Source organism: Erythrolamprus reginae, chromosome 1, assembly GCF_031021105.1.
Source record: "Erythrolamprus reginae isolate rEryReg1 chromosome 1, rEryReg1.hap1, whole genome shotgun sequence".
Classification (NCBI taxonomy): domain Eukaryota; kingdom Metazoa; phylum Chordata; class Lepidosauria; order Squamata; family Dipsadidae; genus Erythrolamprus; species Erythrolamprus reginae.
This window is the reverse complement of record NC_091950.1, coordinates 351,652,617-351,673,719: the sequence shown is the minus strand read 5'-3', so window position 1 is coordinate 351,673,719 and position 21,103 is coordinate 351,652,617. Positions and strand designations below refer to the sequence as shown.

The window sequence follows — 21,103 nt, the reverse complement described above, 5'->3', positions numbered from 1 at the left end:
TGCAAACAGATGCCGCATTTGTGTGACCCCTCTGTACTCCAAAGCACATTTTTCAGAACTAAATCTGAACTACTATGCAATTCTAATATATTTACCGAGTATGATGAACAAATGTACTCAGCATGCATGGTATTTAATTGTAAACTGTTTTTGGAATGTTTTCTTGGCTAAAGAAAATATAATATCACTTTTCATTTAGCAACAAAAAATTAATGATTATTTCTTGTAAAAAGAGAGCCAGTTTAATGTAGTGGTTAAAGACACTAGATAAGACACTGGGGGAACATGTGGCTGCTGGGTGACTTTTGACCAGTTGTTCTGTCTCTTAGCCCAAATCACGTCACAGGAATTTTGGGGGAAATAGAAGGAGGAAGCATTATGTATGCTGTCTTGATTTGTACAAATATAGATGGAATTAAAAAAACAAAGAAATTATTAACAACAGATTGAAAATGTACAATATATGCACATTTTGTCTCCATTTTCAGTGCTCTGTCTGGCTATAATGGAACTATATTTGCCTATGGACAAACTGGCAGCGGCAAGACTTTTACAATCACTGGAGGAGCAGAACGTTATAGTGATCGGGGGATAATTCCACGGACCCTGTCCTACATATTTCAGAGGTTACAAAAGGTACTTGTCATTACTTCTGGTCTTTTAATTTAAGAATAATTTATTTACAGAATTATGCTGCTTTCTGTTGCATTCGTTTATCTGGGTTCGCCTGGTGCACCAGTTGTGGCCCTATTTGGACAGGGAGTCTTTGCTCACGGTCACTCATGCCCTTATCACCTCGAGGTTTGACTACTGCAATGCTCTCTACATGGGGCTACCTTTGAAGAGTATTCAGAAACTTCAGATCATCCAAAATGCCTGCCAAGACATGCCCATATCTCATCATCACTCCGTAGACTGCACTGGCTGCCGATCTGTTTCCGGACAAAATTCAAAGTGTTTATTATGACCTATAAAGACCTACATGGCATAGGACCAGACTATCTGTGCCAGATTATCTATGCCACTCCGAGTCCTCAGAGAGGGGCGGCATACAAATCTAATTAATAAAATAATAAATCAAATCAAATCTCCGAGACCGCCTTCTGCCGCACGAATCCCAGCGACTGGTGAGGTCCCACAGAGTTGGTCTCCTTAGGGTCCCATCAACCAAACAATGCTGGCTGGTGAGACCTAGAGAAAGAGTCTTCTCTGTGGGGGGCCCGGCCCTCTGGAATCAGCTCCCCCTGGAGATTCGCACTGCCCCCACCCTCCTTGCCTTCCAAAAGAGTTTAAAAACTCATCTTTGCCACCAGGCCTGGGGTTTTTAGATCTTCTCCCCGACCAATGAATGTTTTAGTATGATTGTCGAAAGAATGGTAATACAGTATTAGCTTTTTAATTAGAATTTTTTACAGAATTATTTTAAATGTATTATTAATTGGATTGTTTACTATTGTTTTCTGTTTTTTGTATATGCTGTGTACCACCCCGAGTCCCCGGAGATGGGTGGCATACAAATCCAAATAAATAAATAAAATGAATACATAAATAAATAAGATTAAGGTTCTGTATATTTAACAGGGAATCAAAGAATCAGAAATTGCCAAGTTGCAACAGTTATTTTAAAAGAAGAGAATATCTGTAGTGATGGATTACTTTGCTTGTAAATATTTCATTACCTGACTAGATAACAACAACAATACTAGCAGTCACTAACACTAACATTGATACTTACTTGGACAATAACATATCTATAAGCAAACAACCCAGCTCAGGGAGCATTAAAGATTTCAAGGTATTGTTTTATGCAGGAATAGTATTGTACTACAGAAAGCTGACTTAAAATTTTAAGTCTTCCTGGTATCATTCAGTTTGTATGGCCATCTGCTCAAAAGTTTGTATTAAAATAGGTTAACATTAATTTATGTGACATTTCTTTAAAACTGCAGTACAGTTAATGCCTGAGTTTACAACAGCTGAGAATCTCTGAGATCTGAAGGAGCAGGTGTGTTTGGATTTCTCCTAGAGTAGTCTTGCAAGACAGAAAGCACACCCAGATGAACTAATTTTAATTTACTGTAAGGGTAGGTTAACAAAATTTTGCAAGTCTGAAAATACATTTCTCCCCCATCGTCTTTACAAGTCCAAGAAATATGCCATGCCCACATTCCTTCTGCAGACTAAGCTGCTTTTTATCTGAGTGTTTCTTTGGCTGTGGCTCTTCCCTCTGTGCCCCAAGGTCATTCCCACTGTAGAGACTCTGGCCAGGTGAGCATTTGGCCAGCAATCTTACTTGGAATTCAAGGACTTCCCAACAGTAACTCATACCTCATTATTACTCATACAAATTACTGTAAGGCATTCTACATAGGGTTACCTTTGAAGATCACTCAGAAACTGTTGCTGGAATATACTGCTCAAAAAAATAAAGGGAACTCTTAAAGAACACAATATAACTCCAAGTAAATCAAACTTCTGTGAAATCAAACTGTCCACCTAGGAAGCAACACTGACTTACAATCAATTTCACATGCTGTTGTGCACATTCAACTTGGTACAGAACAAAGTATTCAATGATAATATTTCATTCATTCAGATCCAGGATGTGTTATTTGAGTGTTCCCTTTATTTTTTTGAGCAGTATATTTTACTTGTCCCTGCTAAAATTTCTGGTTGTTACCCATTTCAGAAGTGAGGGGATCTAAGGCCACCAGGCATTGCTTTTTGTTAATTGCACTGGTTATAGGGTTAAGACCTCTCCTTAGAAATTAGTACTTTAATAGTTTTCTAAAGTAGGATAAAAATGTAGGTTTTTCTGGTGAGCATTTGGGAGTTAATTCATTAATCATCTGCTATTATAATCATTGATTTTTTTTTCTTTTGAGACTAATTAGTTAGTTATTGATGATGGCACAGTTTAATTTATTTTAACATAGTATCAATTGGATGGATTGTATTTTAATGTTATCTTGCTGGAATTCCTTAGCATGGGGGTTTGTTGATGAAATATACTGGAAAAATATAGGTAGCTAGAGAAGAGAGACCCTAACATCAAGTTTTATAGTGCTATAGTAAATATATAAATATATATATATAGTAAATATATATATATAGTAAATATATATATATATATCTCCCTAAATTTTCAAATTTAGCTTAAACATGTGACATATATATATATATATATATATATATATATATATATATATACATACATACATACAGTGATCCCCCGCTCGTTGCGAGGGTTCCGTTCCAGGACCCCCCACAACGAGCGGGTTTTCGCGAAGTAGCGCTGCGGAAGTAAAAACACCATCTGCGCATGTGCGCTAGCGAGGAGCCGAAGATTGGGGGCGGCGCGGCCATTTTAAAACGTCGCCGCCGACATGGGGGGCTCGCTAGCACCCCCCCGAACCCCCAACCCGGGTTTGGGGTGGTGCTAGCAAGCCCCCCATGTCGGCGGGGACGTTTTAAAACACCCGCGCGGCTTTCCAATGAGTCCCGAAGACAAACGCGGAAGTTTGACGTTTGTCTTCGGGACTCATTGGAAAGCTCCGATCGTTTTAAAGCAGGCACGCCGTTCTCCGCTGACTCCTAAAGCGGGGAAGTTCGCCAGGAGTCAGCGGAGAACGGCGCAACTGTTTAAAAAGGATCGGAGCTTTCCAATGAGTCCCAAAGACAAACGCGGAAGTTTGACGTTTGTCTTCGGGACTCATTGGAAAGCTCCGATCGTTTTAAAACAGGCGCGCCGTTCTCCGCTGACTCCTGGCAAACTTCCCGGGCGAAGGGCGAAGGGTGGGCGAGCGGGTGCTGGGGGGGGCTTCGCCCTCCCGCCAGCAAGAGGGGGAAGACCCAGGGAAGCCGCCCAGCAGCTGATCTGCCGGGCGCCATCTACGCATGCGTGCCCATAGAAAAAAGGGCACGCATGCGCAGATGGTGTTTTGACTTCCGGGTTCAAAAATCGCAAATTACCCTGTTCGCAATGGTCGGGGACGCAATAACTGGGGGATCACTGTATATATCCTAGTCTCCCTTAATTTTCAAATTCAGCTTAAACATGTGACATATATATATATATATATATATATATATATATATATATATTTGTTTTCGTAAATTTTCACGGGTATATGTATGTAGATTGTTCTGAGTTTTTACATATATATATATGTAAAATCCATATTTTATGCAATTAATGATTTTTTTTCTTTTTGATTCAGGATAGCAGTAAGGTATATACCACACATATTTCTTACTTAGAAATTTACAATGAGTGTGGTTATGATCTGCTAGATCCACGGCATGAAGCCTCCAAACTAGAAGACTTACCGTGAGTATGGGAATATTTGTAAAGATCAGCACATCTCTTTTCCTTTTCTCCTATTTCCAGTTCTCTGTGTATGTCTGCCTATCTGCATATCAAAAGAAATTAACATTTAAAAATTTCATCAAATTAAAATTTCTGTGACATTGTTGTGGTAAACAGTACTGCTGATTTTTCCCCTTCAGGTGTGTTATTCTATCTAATGAAGCAAATAAATTTATTTATTATTTAGATTTGTATGCCGCCCCTCTCCGCAGACTCGGGGCGGCTCACAACAAAGTGAAACAAATTTACAACAAATCTAATTACAATCAAATACAACAAATACAATTACAATCAACAATTAAAGACTAAAATGTAATTTTCCTAGATTTTTCACAGACAAATAATAAAAAATTAATCACAGCTATGTTTTGGACCAGTGCTTCAACAGTTTTCTAACTATTTGTAGAGAGAATTTTGGCCTTCAAACTCTGCAGAGAGAATTTTGGCCTGCAAAGATTTGGCCTGCAAATTGCTACTAGACTTTTGTATATTTGTGTATTAATATATATTATTACTAAATCTATGTACATATGTGTGTGAATATGAATATTGGAATAGTACAGTAAATACCACATTTTTTTCACTGTTACATACACTATATTGGGTAGAAATATTATTTAAAATATCTCCTTGTCAACATAGAAACAGAAAAATTAACTAGAAATATTAGTCCTATCTAATACTGTATTTTATCTCTCACATTGCAATTTCTGATCTGATTCATTTCTTTAAGTAAAGAAGAATATGTGTTTTAATGCTAATTTGGATCTTGATGTGAAAAGGTACTGCTAATTTATTCATAATGACAGAGGAGGCAGAAACAAGGGTTTTGTTTTCTTTATAAACAAAGAATGTTTTCCATTTGGCAAGGTGGACGGAATTTGTGGATTCCTTTTAAAGCTAAGTGGAATTTATATAAAACAATATTAGCCAAGTTCAGCTGGATAAATTCTTCAGTTGCATCAGCCAAGTTGTAGAACTTGTAAGAAAGGAACATCTGAGGACTTCTTTTAGAAAAAATGTGGCCTTTACAATTCCAGGTCCAAAAAGGTACCACAGTTCTCACAATTTTAATACTGAAATCAATATCCCAAAGGCGCTTTTTCAAGAGGCAACTGGACCTTCTGGTTTTTGTTTGAAGACATTTTGCTTCTCATCTGAAGAAGTGTCTTGAATGAGAAGCAAAATGTCTTCAAAGAAAAAAAAAACCCCAGAAAGCCCAGTTGCATCTGAAAGAAATACCTTTTGAACAACCTGACCTGGATGTCTGAGAATCTCCATAGACATTGAAATCAACATGCACTTAGGTTTCAATAATGTGGCCTATAATTCCTTTTCCCATAAAATTCTTCTTTCAGGCAATCCAGTGTTTAAACAAGCCTGCAGCAAGCCTTTTTTGCTAAGTTGTTGAGCAAAGTAGAATTTTCCTTAAATTCATTTTTCTGGTTCACTATAATAAATAAAGTTTTCTCTTCATGATTATCTGGATTAGAGCAATGTAATATAAAGGCGATTGTTAATGTTACAATATTGTATCTTTAATTGCTAATGTTACAGATTATATTTTTATATATTGAACAATTCAGTTTTCTCCCTCAGTAGATTATGTAATTCTGAAATACTGTATATATTTCATTTACTGGGAAATCTTGCTATTAGTAGCTAGAGTAAACCTTAAAGCATTTGTATTTGATCAAGAAAATAATACATTTATTTACTAGCAAAACTTTTAAATAAATATTCCTATATAATTATTATTAAAAAACTAAAACCCATACATGTTTTTTAATTTTTTCATGTAGAAAGGTGACGATAATGGAGGATCCTGATCAGAACATTCATCTGAAACATCTCTCTTTGCAGCAAGCAACCAATGAAGAAGAAGCTCTGAATCTGCTTTTCTTAGGTGACACAAACAGGATGATTGCAGAGGTGAGCATGTTATCAACATCTCTTATTATGCAACCACCAAGGCTTTATAGCAGTGATGGCTACCAAATTTTTTACTACCACACTGTGGGTGTGGCTTATGCATTTTGTTTCAACATCTTTCAGTGCAAATTGGGTGCTCTGGGGTGGAGTTCCAAATTTTGCTGCCAGAACTGCGTACTTGACCATTCCCGTAGGAGCCCATCACTGCTTTGTAGTAAAATATATGTTTGTTTATTTAAAACATGTAAATAATCACCTATTTTATATATAATTCTGAGTGCTCCTCTCCAGCCAGGTATTCAGAAATTTCAGCCAGATTTATAAATATTGTTCTTAAATTGTTTTGCTTTTGCTTCTAAATATATTTAAATATTTAAACGTATACAGTAATTGAATTTGTGAATCCAATGTACCATTAAATCATATTGTACACAACCAAATACTTTATAGGAGAAGAATATATATGTGACAAGAATGGTACTTTGGCAAAGAAATCCTGACTTTCCAAATGCAGTTTTTGTGGGAGACTTATCAGCTAGAGTTCTCCAAGTCAAGAATTTGGAGAATCTCAATGAATAACTCTCCCCTACTTGGCCCATGGAAACCATGATGTGGATCTTCCATTAAGTTATGGAAAATGCACTGAAAATTGAGTCCAAAACCTGTAACTTTCAGAAATGTATACTGGAAATGTGTTGTTGGAAATGGCTTCAGTGGTATTGTTACATAATGATTCATTCTTAGTTGTGGTGTGCTGAATTTCTGGGTAGCTTCATCCAAACCAAGGGGGTTGGACAGTTGTTTTCCTTGGCTGTCCTAAATGTAACATCTCTTCTAGTATTTAAAGAATATTGTACTGTTAAATCCATTCTCGTGTTTCTTGAAACTGGATATTTCCATTTTTCTCAGTCTTTGCTCATAAATTTTAATTCCAGTTCCCTAATCATCTTTACTGCCTTCCTCTGAATTTGTACGTGTTGCAACACAGTTCATATTGATAGATGAACATATGTTTAGGTCTTAATTTCAGTTGAACAAATGTGGAAATCAAAATAGATAGGGATTTGTCTGCAACTTAAACTGCTTCATTTTTAATATGACATGAAACAATAGTATATGATGAAAGAAAAGTTTTATGAAGCTATGTGATGAGAAGCAAATAATAAGTTTATGTGTCTTTCATCTGGCATGAATCTGGCCAAGATCAATCTTTGTGGCAATAGTGGGAATTCTTAAAAGATCTGAAATTTTACCATGCAGGAGCGAGAATAACTCTTTCATTATTAAATTGCAAGACGCAAAGAAATATTTTCATTTATTCATAAAAGCAGCCCTGTACAAATCACTTTGCAATATGACAATTCTTTCTTATAAGGAATTGTTATTCTAGAAAGGAATTCTATTTTCATTTCTTTGATCTTGCCTTTCTGCATTTAGCTTTACGAATTAAATTTCAGACTGATGAACAAATTCATAAATAGCAAATTTAGGACAAGTTAAGATATTTTAGATGTAACCAGAAATACCACACAGGATACACTGTATAAAAATAGAGAAATTCTTCCTCACAATAGGAAATGTGTGGGAAGTCAAATATAACTTTTTACGTGGTGCGTGATGTAATGTAACTTTTGTGAATCTTTTTTTCTGAAAGTTTAAGAGAAGGCAGACTGTATATACATTCTGATAGATTTAATAATTAATATGACCTTGTTTTTATTTATTTTTATTTTATTTTATTTATTTTATTTATTTTTTATTTTATTTTATTTTATTTATATCCCACCTTTATTATGATTCAAAACATACTTTATAATTATGTTTTCTTCACAACTCAGTCATTTTTTGAGACCAGGAAACTTTCATTGCATTGAATGTAACAATTTCACATTCTTTTTCATTCAGCCAATAAAAATGAAATGTAATGTAAACCAAAGAGCATAGTTATTAATCTCTTTACCATACATTCGAAACAGTGTAAATCCATCAACATGAAAGACTGTATCATCAGCATCAACATTTCGTTATCTTTTAACAATAATAAAGCTAACAACAAAATATTGATAAATTGATAAAAAATATCAAAATATGGAGATAAATAACTCCAAAGTTTTATTTCTGGGAAATTAAATCATAGCCACCTTGCAGCCTGTTTATTGAAAAGAAACGTCAGTAGATGGCTTTATTGCAAGGCTCCATGTTTGTCCAGTTTGGGAAGATATGTTTGTGTTGTATTTGTTTAGCTACTTGTGTTTGAAAAGTGCCTAGAGCTAATATTCTTGGCAACTTTCATATATACTTAATGAATGTAAACATTTTAAATATTTAAAGATGAAAGCAATACTTCTCTTTTATCTGTTTTTTCATCTGTGAGTATAGTATATGTATTCTGCAAATTTTAGCATATAAGCTATTTTAACTTAAAAATCTACATTTTTTCACAAATATGCTGGTTTTAGAGATAATACGTAGGTCATCAGGCTTATTGATAATAACATATTATTTCAAGCAAAAATTTCTCCCAATTGAATGAATGCATATCCCCATAATCAAATGTTAAAGGGCATACAAGAGTTAAAAAAAAGGGTAAATGAAAGTAAATACTCAATTAAAACATTATTTTTGAGAAGATAATTTTTGTATTATGAGTGAGTGAAAAGGAATTGAAGATTGCATTTGTGTACTATTTGCAGTCATGTTGCACAATTTAAAATGTTTTTGTTTTGATTAAGGAACTCTCTCACTATATTTTATAAAGTAGATAAATTGACCATTTCTTTTCCTTTCTACAATGCCGCCCATTGTAAATTGAATTATTATGGGATGTTTGGGTTAGACCCAACAAGTTTCAAAGTATCAGTGTTTTAACTTGAACCACTTTTTATCTCTAAATGATCAGTAGCATTTAGACTGAGAATTAAAAAATAAGGCTTAGGAAATGCTTTCTCTCACAGACTCCAATGAATCAAGCCTCCACACGTTCACATTGCATTTTCACCATTCATATCTCAAGTAAAGAACCAGGATCAGCAACCATTCGACGTTCCAAATTACACTTAGTAGACCTGGCTGGTTCAGAGCGTGTTGGGAAGACTGGAGTTGGAGGCCAGCAATTGACAGAGGCCAAATACATCAATCTGTCTCTACATTATTTGGAACAGGTAATGTTGATCCAGGTTCCATTGTTTTATAATATTCATGTTCTCTTGCACTGAATTTTGATTTAGACATGGAACACGATGGGTCTCAGATAGCTACTCTGTGGCAAAATGTCTGTAATATATTTCAATGTATTGTACCATTTGATAGCCCTTCTTATTTAGAGATCAGTTTAATGAAATTTAGTAATAGTAATTTTATATATAGGTAGTTCTCGCTTAACTATAATTGTTCAGTGACCCTTCAAAGTTATGCATGTGATTTGGGCCAAATGCAATTGGCAGAGATGGCAAAGTACTAAGCAGCCAAAAGAGCAGAGATGGGGAAAAGGAATAATAATAATTATAATTATAATAATTATTATAATTATAATTATAATATTATAATATAATAATAATAATAATTTATTGGACTTGTATGCTGCCCCTCTCCGTAGACTCGGCTAACAACAATAATAAAAACAACATGTACAATCCAATAATAAAAAACAACTAAAACCCTTATTATAAAACCAAACATACACACAAACATACCATGCATAACTTGTAATGGCCTAGGGGGAAGGGCTATTTCAACTCCCCCATGCCTGGTGGTAAAAATGAGTCTTGAGTAATTTACGAAAGACAGAGAGGGTGGGGGCAGTTCTAATCTCCAGGGAGAGTTGGTTCCAGAGGGCTGGGGCCGCCACAGAGAAGGCTCTTCCCCTGGGGCCCGCCAAATGACATTATTTAGTCGACAGGACCCGGAGAAGGCCAACTCTGTGGGACCTTATCGGTCGCTGGGATTCGTGCGGTAGCAGGCGGTTCCGGAGGTAATCTGGTCCAATGCCATGTAGGGCTTTAAAGGTCATGACCAACACTTTGAATTGTGACCAGAAACTGATTGGCAGCCAATGCAAGCCACAGAGTGTTGAAGAAACGTGGGCGAATCTTGGAAGCCCCACGATGGCTCTCGCGGCTGCGTTCTGCACGATCTGAAGTTTCCGAACACTTTTCAGAGGTAGCCCCATGTAGAGAGTGTTGCAGTAATCGAACAGACAGGAATGGGGAATGCAGTATGAGACCTGTATAGTTTGTGGTGAAGTAGATGACAATCTACTGTCATTGAAGATATTTTCCAAATCAAGGAGAGAAAGGAATGATCCCAAATGTCCCAAGCACAAAAAATATTGAGTTTCATCAATCTAGCAAGATAATTGCATGACTAATCATGCCGCCTGTGGTCTTCAAAGACTAAAAAATTACAACAAAATTATAGTTTCTCATCTTGGCCTTTAAATATAATGTCAAGATTGATGAAGTCTGGAAGATGTATAATTGTGGAAGTAGATGTGCTGCAGTACTTCCTTCACTGTTATGCTCTTGTCAAATCCATTGTCAAACGAAGTATGATGCTCTCTGAAAACATTCCGCAAGATTGAAGAGTCAAAGTAATTGAAAACTTTCCTTTACATGAATAGGTTTGATTTTTTGGGTCTACTTTTCTTATAGTGAAGTGATTGTGACTAAACTTTAACCTTCATGAAAACCCCTATATTTTAATGTATTTCTTTAATAATAGGAAGATTTGTCCAAAGTTAACAAAACTTACTAAGCTTTTCTAATATTACCTGTATTGCAGGTAATCATTGCTCTGTCAGAAAAAAACAGATCTCACATCCCCTACAGAAATTCCATGATGACTTCAGTACTAAGAGACAGCCTGGGAGGGAACTGCATGACAACAATGATTGCAACTCTCTCGGTTGAAAAAAGGAATATAGACGTATGTTTTCACATTTCCTATTTTAATTGTTTTTATATTAATGTAACAATTTTATGCTCAAATTTCATTGTATAACTGACAGTGACATAGCATTCTTTGAATAGGTTTCTTTTTCCATTTTTAAGGACTTGGCTATTTATTAGCTACTGGAGTACAAAAGGGGCAAGAAGGAAGCTGTGATGCTCCTTCAATATACCAGGGTGATTCCACAGAAAAAATGTGTGTGTGTGTGTGTGGTGTGTGTGTAAGACTTATTTACTCTCTCAATTCTCTTCACTCTATCCCCCTCCCTATATTGTATAATCACACAATCTCTCTGGGTTTTTTTTAAATACCACCTTTGTTGTTACCTGAAGTACCTGAAGGAAGATAGGGATATCTGAATAATGCAATGTTTTTTCTGTCTGGTTGCACTGAACGCTGAAAGCATTTCGTATTCTTCACTAGAGACTTATCAGAGGATTGCAGATTAAAAACAAATTTAAATGGAGGAAAAGTTGATCTTTTTCCCCCCTGAAGATTACTTCCGATTTAGGATGAGATTTGGATTAAAAAATTCTTTTTTATTATACACTGCTCAAAAAAATAAAGGGAACACTCAAATAATATATCCTAGATCTGAATGAATGAAATATTCTCATCAAACACTTTGTTCTGTACGAATTTGAATGTGCTGACAACAAAATGAAATTGATTGTCAATCAGTGTTGCTTCCTAAGTGGACAGTTGGATTTCACAGAAATTTGATTTACTTGGAGTTATATTGTGTTGTTTAAGTGTTCCCTTTATTTTTTTGAGCAGTATATTTGATCAGATCAGGTGATAACAAGTAGCAAAAGCCATTGTATGGATGTTTATAATACAGTTCATTTTATAAAATTAATCATATTCAGTACATAGTAAAAGTCAGTCTGAATGTATTTTAATTCAGCGTTTCCCAACCGGTGTGCCGCGGCACACTGGTGTGCCGCGACACACCGCCAGGTGTGCCGCCTGGGCGGGGCGCTGCGGTGCCTCTGACCTCTCTGCTCCTGCCCGATGCCGCGGTTTCTGGCGCTCTCCTGCTGGGTCCCAAAGAAGGAAGGCAGGAAGGAGAGCTCCATTCTTCGCGCCTTTTTCCCCGCCTTCCTTCTTTGGGGCCCAGCAGGAGAGCGCCAGAAACCGCGGCATCGAGCAGGAACCGGGAGGTCGGAGGCACCGGCACGGCAGCGCCCGCCCAGCTGAAGGTTCCCTGTCGTCATTGGCAAGTGTCCTTTGGGGCCCGGCGGGAGGGCACTGGCGGTGGGAGCGGGGGGGGCGCGGCTGCAGCGGCACAGGCAGTCGCAGGGAGATGGCGGGGGGAGCGGGGGGGCGGCTAAAGCGGCCCCGGGCACCGTTCCCTGTAGGCTTTTCCAGGGGCGCGCAGGGAGCCGCGGCCACCCGCCCGCCTACCGGATTTCCTTCCGCGCGGCTGGGGAGGTGGATTCGCCGCCCCCGCCAGCCCGATCTCCCTCCAGTGGCTGGTGACGTAAATCTACCGCCCTCGCCAGCCCGATCTCCCTCCGTGGGGGGGTGGGGGGCGACGAACCGACGACCGGGGGCTGTCCGTCCGTGTTGGGTGGTGCAGGGCAGGCACAGGCAGCCCCAGGGGAGAACAAGGGAGGGAGAGAAAGGAAAGAGAGAGTAAGGGAGGGAGTGAAAATTGAATGAAGGAGGGAGAGAAAGAAAGAGTAAGAAGCAGAAAGGATAGAGAAAAAGGAAGAGAAAGGGAGGGGGAGAAAGGAAAGAGGGAGGAAGGGGGGAGAGAAAATTGAATGAAGGAGGGAGAGAAAGAAAGAGTAAGAAGTAGAAAGGATAGAGAAAAAGGAAGAGAGGGAGGGAGAGAAAGGAAAGAGAGAGAAAGGGAGGGAGAGAGAGAAAATTGAATGAAGGAGGGAGAGAAAGAAAGAGTAAGAAGTAGAAAGGATAGAGATAAAGGAAGAGAAAGAGGGGGAGAAAGGAAAGAGGGAGGAAGGCGGGAGAGAAAATTGAATGAAGGAGGGAGAGAAAGAAAGAGTAAGAAGTAGAAAGGATAGAGAAAAAGGAAGAGAAAGGGAGGGGGAAAAGGGAAAGAGGGAGGAAGGGGGAGAGAAAGAAGATATGAAGGAGGGAGAAAAAGAAAGAGAGATAGGAAGGAAAGAGGGAGAGAAAGGGAATGAAAGAGGGAGAAGGGGTGAGAGATAGAAAGGATAGACAGAAAGGGAGAGAAAGGAAAGAGAGAAAGGGAGGGAGAGGAAGGAAAGAAATGAGAGAGGAAGGAGGAGACAGAAAGAGAGGAAGGAAGGAAGAGAGAAAGAAAGAGGGATGGAGAGAGAAAGGAAGGAAGAGAGAGAACGAGGGAGGGAGAGAGAAATAGAGCGAAAGGGAGGAAGAGAGATTTTTTTTGTCCAAACTTTTTTTAGCACCCCCCCCCCCTCCATGTTCCCCAGGATTTTGAAAATATGAAAAATGTGCCGCGGCTCCAAAAAGGTTGGGAAACACTGTTTTAATTCACATAACAATAAATAATGGATTTATGGCATTGTTGTTTTGAAAACAACCCCAATAGAAATAAAATTAAATTCCTTAGCAACATTGAAGCAGAATAAAATATATTCTAGAGCTCGTTAATAACTTGTTTATACAAATAGTAATGTTGGTATAAATCATATGCCAGTGGATCATCAGAAATTTAAAAAGAAAATATGATTGAAATTTTAAAAAGAGTTAATTAGTTTTGAAACTAGAGATAGATAGTTAAAACTAACAGAATTTAAGACATTATTAGGGCATCATGGAGGGCTAGTGACTTACATTACACTTTACATCACAACTGATTTATGATTTATAAAATAATTTTGCATAATTATAATTTTGAAATAATTTTTATAGAAAGTAAAAGGATGTAGTGCCAAATATTGATTTATTGCTGAAAATTGAAAACTCACCCACAGGTTCTTTGCTATTTTGCATTTACTCTTTAAGCATTGAAATCTATGAAATCTATGAATTTTGTGTTCTTTGTTAGCATCAACCATAATTAGTGAACATAAAAAATGTCGTAATTAATTTAATTTTATGGAGAAATATGAGAGTGGATAGGAGGCTGCTGTTTTTGCTTGCACGGCATGTTATCTAATTCAATCCAGAGATGTAAGAGACTGAAACTATTTATATCAATATGCAATTTGTTGGGTATTCATTTTTGTTAAAGCATCTTAAGACAATTTTAAAGATTGTTACTTTGATTTTTACATTGAAGAAAACCTGTTAAATAGTGAGTAAGATTTTTTTTCTTTTAGGAATCTATATCAACCTGTAGATTTGCTCAACGAGTTGCTGTTATTAAGAATGAAGCTGTTCTAAATGAAGAAGTTGATCCTGGTTTGGTAAGGCCTGCTCAGTGACTCTTTGTGATAATTATTCCTAATAATGTTATTCATTTTGTCTCCTGATTATGGTATTGGAGGCCTCTTTGTCACAAGTGATGAAAAATGTTGTGTACTCGATGCAACTTACATAGTGTAGTATTATTATTATTAACAATAACTAAATATTTTTTTAATATACAGAGTTGGTCTAATGCATAATATTTTCAATCACTAATATTAAGCAACCAATTTGTTTTCATCTTTTGAATTTTTGTAGTGTAGTTGTACATAATGGTGTATGTAATGTAGCTGTATTATCTTGAAAGTAAACTCTTGTATATTCAATAGAACTTTTTTCCCAGATACACATTCAGAATATTGCCTGCTTAGATAATAAAGATGGTGAAAACATATTATCCATAACTAATCCAGAACTATATAGATATGCTATGAATACAAATTCAAAGGCCTAAACCAGTAAATAATTCAATCTTAGTTGTCTGGTGTTTACCATCTTTGAAAGAAGTTTCTCTTCCCTCAAATCACAGTCCTTCATTTTTCCAAAGTATGCTGTTATTTAAGTTCACATAATTATTTAGTTTCTATAAAAGAAAATGAAAAAAAAAGTTTACATTTTTTGGGGGGGGAGGAAATAAATAAAGCTCTCCTCATCCGGGACCTAATCCTGGATGAGGAGGCCGACCTGGCATGTATTACTGAAACCTGGCTGGGCCCAGAGGGAGGAGTTCCTCTCTCTGAAATTTGCCCAGCTGGGTTTCAGATATGGCATCAACCTCGACCCCAGGGAAGGGGGGGAGGAGTGGCTATTATAGCCAGGGAGTGCCTTTGCCTACATGGACTCATTGTCCAGAGATTGCGGGTTGCGAATCTCTCTTGATGAAGTTGGACTTAGGGGTTCAGGTGGGCTTGTTTCTCACATACCTGCCTCCCAGCTGCGTGTCAAAAGCCCTGCCTGTGCTGCTCGAGGAGGTAGCCGGGTTGGCGGTGGAGTTCCCCAGACTTATTGTCTTGGGGGACTTCAACCTGCCGTCACTCGGCGAAGCCTCTGGACTGGCACAGGAGTTCATGGCCACCATGACAGCCATGGACCTGACTCAAGTAATACAGGGTCCAACTCACGAGGGAGGGCATGCACCCGACATGGTATTCCTCTCTGAGCAATTGAGTAATGGTCTGAGACTAAGGGGCTTAGAAATATTGCCTTTGTCATGGTCAGACCATTTTCTACTACGGCTTGACTTCCTGGCTCCAATCCTTCCCCGCAGGGAGGCGGAACCAATTAAGATGTTCCGCCCCAGACGCCTGATGGACCCAGAGGGCTTTCAGATGGCGCTTGGGGTTATTCCAGATGCACTCGTCCACAGTTCGGCGGAGTCTCTTGCGGAAGCCTGGAACAAGGCTGCAGCGGAGGCTCTCAATCGGATTGTGCCTTTGCGACCTCTCCGTGGCGCTAGACCCCGTAGAGCTCCATGGTTCAACGAGGAGCTCCGGGAGTTGAAACACCAGAAGAGACGTCTAGAGAAGCGATGGAGGAAGAGCAAGTCTGAATCCGATCGAACACTTGTAAGAGCTTTTATTAAGACTTACAAAGTGGCGCTCAAGGCGGCAAGATGCGCGTATCATGCCACCTTTATTGCATCAGCGGAATCCCGCCCGGCCGCTCTGTTTAGGATGACCCGCTCCCTTCTTAATCAGAGGGGAGTTGGGGAGCCCTTACAGAGTAGTGCCGAGGATTTTAACTCATTTTTCACTGATAAAATCGCTCAGATCCGGGCGGACCTCGACTCCAATTGGAAAACAGAGTCGGCTGACAACAAGTCAGTTGAGGTGACTGGGGCCCGTACTTGTCCATCTGTCTGGGAAGAGTTTGATCTGGTGACACCTGATGAAGTGCACAAGGCCATTGGAGCTGTGAGTTCCGCCACCTGTTTACTGGATCCGTGTCCCTCCTGGCTGGTTTCGGCCAGCAGGGAGGTGACACGGAGCTGGGTCCAGGAGATTATCAACGCTTCCTTGGGGAGGGGATCCTTCCCATCATCCTATAAAGAGGTGCTCGTGCGCCCCCTCCTCAAGAAGCCTTCCCTGGACCCAGCCGTACTTAATAACTACCGGCCAGTCTCCAACCTTCCCTTTATGGGGAAGGTTGTCGAGAAGATGGTGGCACTCCAGCTCCAGCGATCCTTGGAAAAAGCCGATTATCTAGGTCCCCAGCAGTCGGGTTTCAGGCCCGGTTACAGTACGGTAACTGCTTTGGTCGCATTGATGGATGATCTCTGGTGGGCCTGAGACAGGGGTTTATCCTCTGTCCTGGTGCTTCTTGACCTCTCAGCGGCTTTCAATACCATCGACCATGGTATCCTTCTGCACCGGCTGGAGGGGTTGGGGGTGGGAGGCACTGTTCTCCAGTGGTTCTCCTCCTGCCTCTCTGGTCAGTCGCAGTCGGTGTTAGTGGGGGGTCAAAGGTCGACTCCGAGGTCTCTCCCTTGTGGTGTGCCTCAGGGGTCGATCCTCTCCCCCCTGCTATTTAATATCTACATGAAACCGCTGGGTGTGATCATCCAAGGGCATGGGGTGAGGTATCATCAGTACGCTGATGATACCCAGCTCTACATCTCCACCCCATGTCCAGTCAATGAAGCAGTGGAAGTGATGTGCCGGTGTCTGCAGGCTGTTGGGGCCTGGATGGGTGTCAACAGACTCAAACTCAACCTGGATAAGACGGAGTGGCTGTGGGTTTTGCCTCCCAAGGACAATTCCATCTGTCCTTCCATTACCCTGGGGGGGGGGAACTATTGACCCCCTCGGAGAGGGTCTGCAACTTGGGCGTCCTCCTCGATCCACAGCTCACATTAGAGAACCATCTTTCAGCTGTGGCGATGGGGGCGTTTGCCCAGGTTCGCCTGGTGCACCAGTTGCGGCCCTATCTGGACCGGGACTCACTGCTCACAGTCACTCATGCCCTCATCACCTCGAGGTTTGACTACTGTAATGCTCTCTACATGGGGCTACCTTTGAAAAGTGTTCGGAAACTTCAGATCGTGCAGAATGCAGCTGCGAGAGCAGTCATGGGCCTACCTAGGTATGCCCATGTTTCACCAACACTCCGCAGTCTGCATTGGTTGCCGATCATCTTCCGGTCACAATTCAAAGTGTTGGTTATGACCTTTAAAGCCCTTCATGGCACTGGACCAGAATATCTCCGAGACCGCCTGCTGCCGCACGAATCCCAGCGACCGATTAGGTCCCACAGAGTGGGCCTTCTCTGGGTCCCGTCAACTAAACAATGTCGGTTGGTGGGCCCCAGGGGAAGAGCCTTCTCTGTGGCGGCCCCGGCCCTCTGGAACCAACTCCCCCCGGAGATTAGAACTGCCCCTACTCTCCTTGCCTTTCGTAAGCTCCTTAAGACCCACCTGTGTCCTCAGGCATGGGGGAACTAAGACATCTCCCCCGGGCATATACAATTTATAAATGGTATGTGTGTATGTATGTGTGTTTAGAAAATGGGTTTTTTTAAATGTTTTTAGTAGAAATTTAGATTTGTTGTAAATTGTTTTTCACTTTGTTGTGAGCCGCCCCGAGTCTGCGGAGAGGGGCGGCATACAAATCTAAATAAACATACAAATCTAAATAAACAATATAAAGATTAGCAATTTGGTTTATATAGAAAAGAGCATTACGTAACTTCTAAATCAGACCATCATTGTTATTCAGTGTGATCCATTTTATATTTCCAGGTAATTATGCGTCTGAAGAAGGAAATCCAGGAATTAAAAAATGAATTGGCTATGGTGACTGGTGAACAAAGACTTGAAGAACTCTCAAAAGAAGAGCTGCTAGAGTATTGTTTGGTTTTCTTTATGTCATTTTATTCTGAAATATATATATATTCACTTGCATAATAAGCATAGACATCCTAGTAGAATTTAGTTTCAAATAATACTTCAAATTAAGAGACATTTTAAATTTATTAGAATGAATAGTGAATTTACAACAACTGTAGTATTTTCACCCTGCCTTAATAAGAATAAGGAAATGAGAAAAAGTGAAAGTTGTAAGATCTAGTTGCTATTTTACTATTATCAGACACAGATTTGGCAGGAAATTTGAATTTCCACATAGACACAATTTTCTGAGATGTAATTGGGCAGAATAAGTGAGGTGCAAGAATAACTCTAATGGTCTAACTGTTATATTGAAGTATATTGAGAATAATAAATTGACAAGGAACATGAATGGGGCTGAATATCAATGATTAAATTACCCAGAGTGATGTAAATAACCTTTAAGGATTACTTTGTTTAGTATTGAGTCTGTGAAATAAATGAAGTGAATCAGACTTTTCTCCCCAGATATTTCTTTTGAGACATTAATACATACCAGTTGAGGAGAAGGTTTAGAGCATGCATAACTCAAAACAGTATTTAGGGAATATTTATAACAATTAGCTGTGTTGCTAATTGTTATCAACAAATTTCTTATATGTTAACTCCCTGTTTGTAAAAAAAAAAAAAAAAAGCAATATAAGACTGCAGAGAACATGATCAAAAATAACCCCAAACTTTCTGAATCCCATAATCTGATGAATCTATAACTGCATAATTTGATAATTGTATTTAAATCACTTTTCTCTGTAAGCTTATCCATTGTATTGGAGAACAGAATTCATCAACGTTATTATCTTTACTTGGATTATCTAGGTAAAAGCATGTCGATTTTATTATTATTTTGCTTATCTATCTCTAAAGAAATTCAAAATTGGCCCAAGGAACAACAGCATTAAAAATTCTGCTGCAAAGATTTTTACTATAGACTGAAGCCTATCTTGCAAAATTGAAACACCAATTTGTCAGAAAGAAAGCCTCCATACCAATTACTTGAAGCCTACAATTATTATATTTCAAAAGAAGCTACTGAAGTTTTAGTACATGTAACTGTACTGAAATAAAATTGAACAAATTAATGTTTATAAATTTCTGAGCATAGCTTTTTGAAAATAAGAGGTTCTTGGAATGTACAAACTAATTCAGAAATACCCAAAGATAGCAATTTAAAAATGTTAAGCAATTTTTTTCAAAGGGGGGAGCGGATTGCAATATACTCCATCAGCCTGAAAAGTTTTTAATGGCAAAGTTATAATATAGCCAATGTGCAGCTCACAAATCTGTTCATATAAAGACTTTCTGGAGACTGTAAACTAAATTTGGAATAGGCATGGTTTCTATGCCTTGTTGAATCAAACATACTGCTGTGTTTTGAAATAGGAATTATTTCAATCATGACCTAAATACTGATTTGCTATTTCAATTTTTTGGTGTAATATACTGTATATATATATATATTTCCTGACAGAAGTCTTTTGTTGGGTATGGAACATTTCAGGCTCGATGATGGAAACCTGTAGAAGTTGCAGAGTTACTTCCAGGATGTTGCATACAGTGATGTTATTCAGGGAAACATAACCACCATTTATGCAAATTGTAACTGCATCACATTTTTGCCCCATATAGTTTGAGAAACTAAATTTAATTTAGATCTGAATATACTCTCAACATGATTCAAGGCATTAAGAATTTCTTAGAAACTGATGTGTATAAGGCAATTGGATGAATGAATGCTTGCTCGCCCTTGCTGGGCAGCTAACAAATTGTTTACTTCCTTATTGAGGCAGACTGGAGAGTTTCATGGGACTGGGGAGGGAAAGAAGCTAGGTGAACAAACAAATGTTTGCTGATGCTTGCAAAGAGATGAGAGATTTCGGGGAGGGGGGCATGTTGGAATTGGAGACAATGCCTTACCTTATTGAGGCTCTGGGCTAGGAGGGACTAATCCCAGTGTGTTTTCTATTAGATTGAGTACAGCTAGTCCTCAATTTACAGCTGTTCATCTAGTGACTGTTCAAATTTACAATGCCCCTGAAAAAGTGACTCAGGACCATTTTTCACACTTATGACTGTTGCAGCATTTTCATAGTCATTTGATTAAGGTTTAGATGGTTGGCCACTGGTTCATATTTATGATCGTTATGGTGTTGTATGCTCCTTTTTGTGAACTTCTGGTGAGCAAAATCAATGGGGAAGCCAAATTCACTTAGCAACCGTGTTCCTAACTTTTAACCTCTTCAGTGATTCACTTAAGAACTGTGGCAAGAAAGTTATAAAATGGGGTGAAACTCACTTAGCAACTGTCCCACTTGGCAATGGAAATTTTGGACTCAACTATGATTGTAAATTGAGGACTACCCGTATTCAACAATCTCAGTTAATACTCACAGGAGAATTTCTTTTGTAAGTTCCGGCATTGTCCATGACCATATGGATTTACAATAGGAATTCCACTCCCTATTATGAACTTAAGTCAAGAACTTAAGTTCTTGACTTAACAACATTATCTATATATATTTTAATAAATAAGAAAAAAGCATATTTCCTTACAGATGTTTATTGCTTATAGATATCCACAACTTGTTTTCATTATTATGTCAGTTATATTT

The 21,103-nt window shown here is 38.7% G+C and overlaps 1 protein-coding gene across 2 annotated transcripts in view; it reads left to right on the top strand.

Annotated features, from left to right (window-relative positions):
- KIF6 (kinesin family member 6) overlaps window positions 1–21,103 on the top strand; it is a 149,877-nt gene that overhangs the window by 30,951 nt on the left and 97,823 nt on the right. For both annotated transcript variants that reach the window (XM_070734267.1, XM_070734266.1), the window contains exons 4-10: window positions 489–636; window positions 4,221–4,330; window positions 6,172–6,301; window positions 9,256–9,462; window positions 11,081–11,224; window positions 14,524–14,610; window positions 18,348–18,451. In XM_070734267.1, the coding sequence (XP_070590368.1) occupies window positions 489–636; window positions 4,221–4,330; window positions 6,172–6,301; window positions 9,256–9,462; window positions 11,081–11,224; window positions 14,524–14,610; window positions 18,348–18,451 (930 nt within the window). The remainder of the gene's footprint in view (window positions 1–488; window positions 637–4,220; window positions 4,331–6,171; window positions 6,302–9,255; window positions 9,463–11,080; window positions 11,225–14,523; window positions 14,611–18,347; window positions 18,452–21,103) is intronic.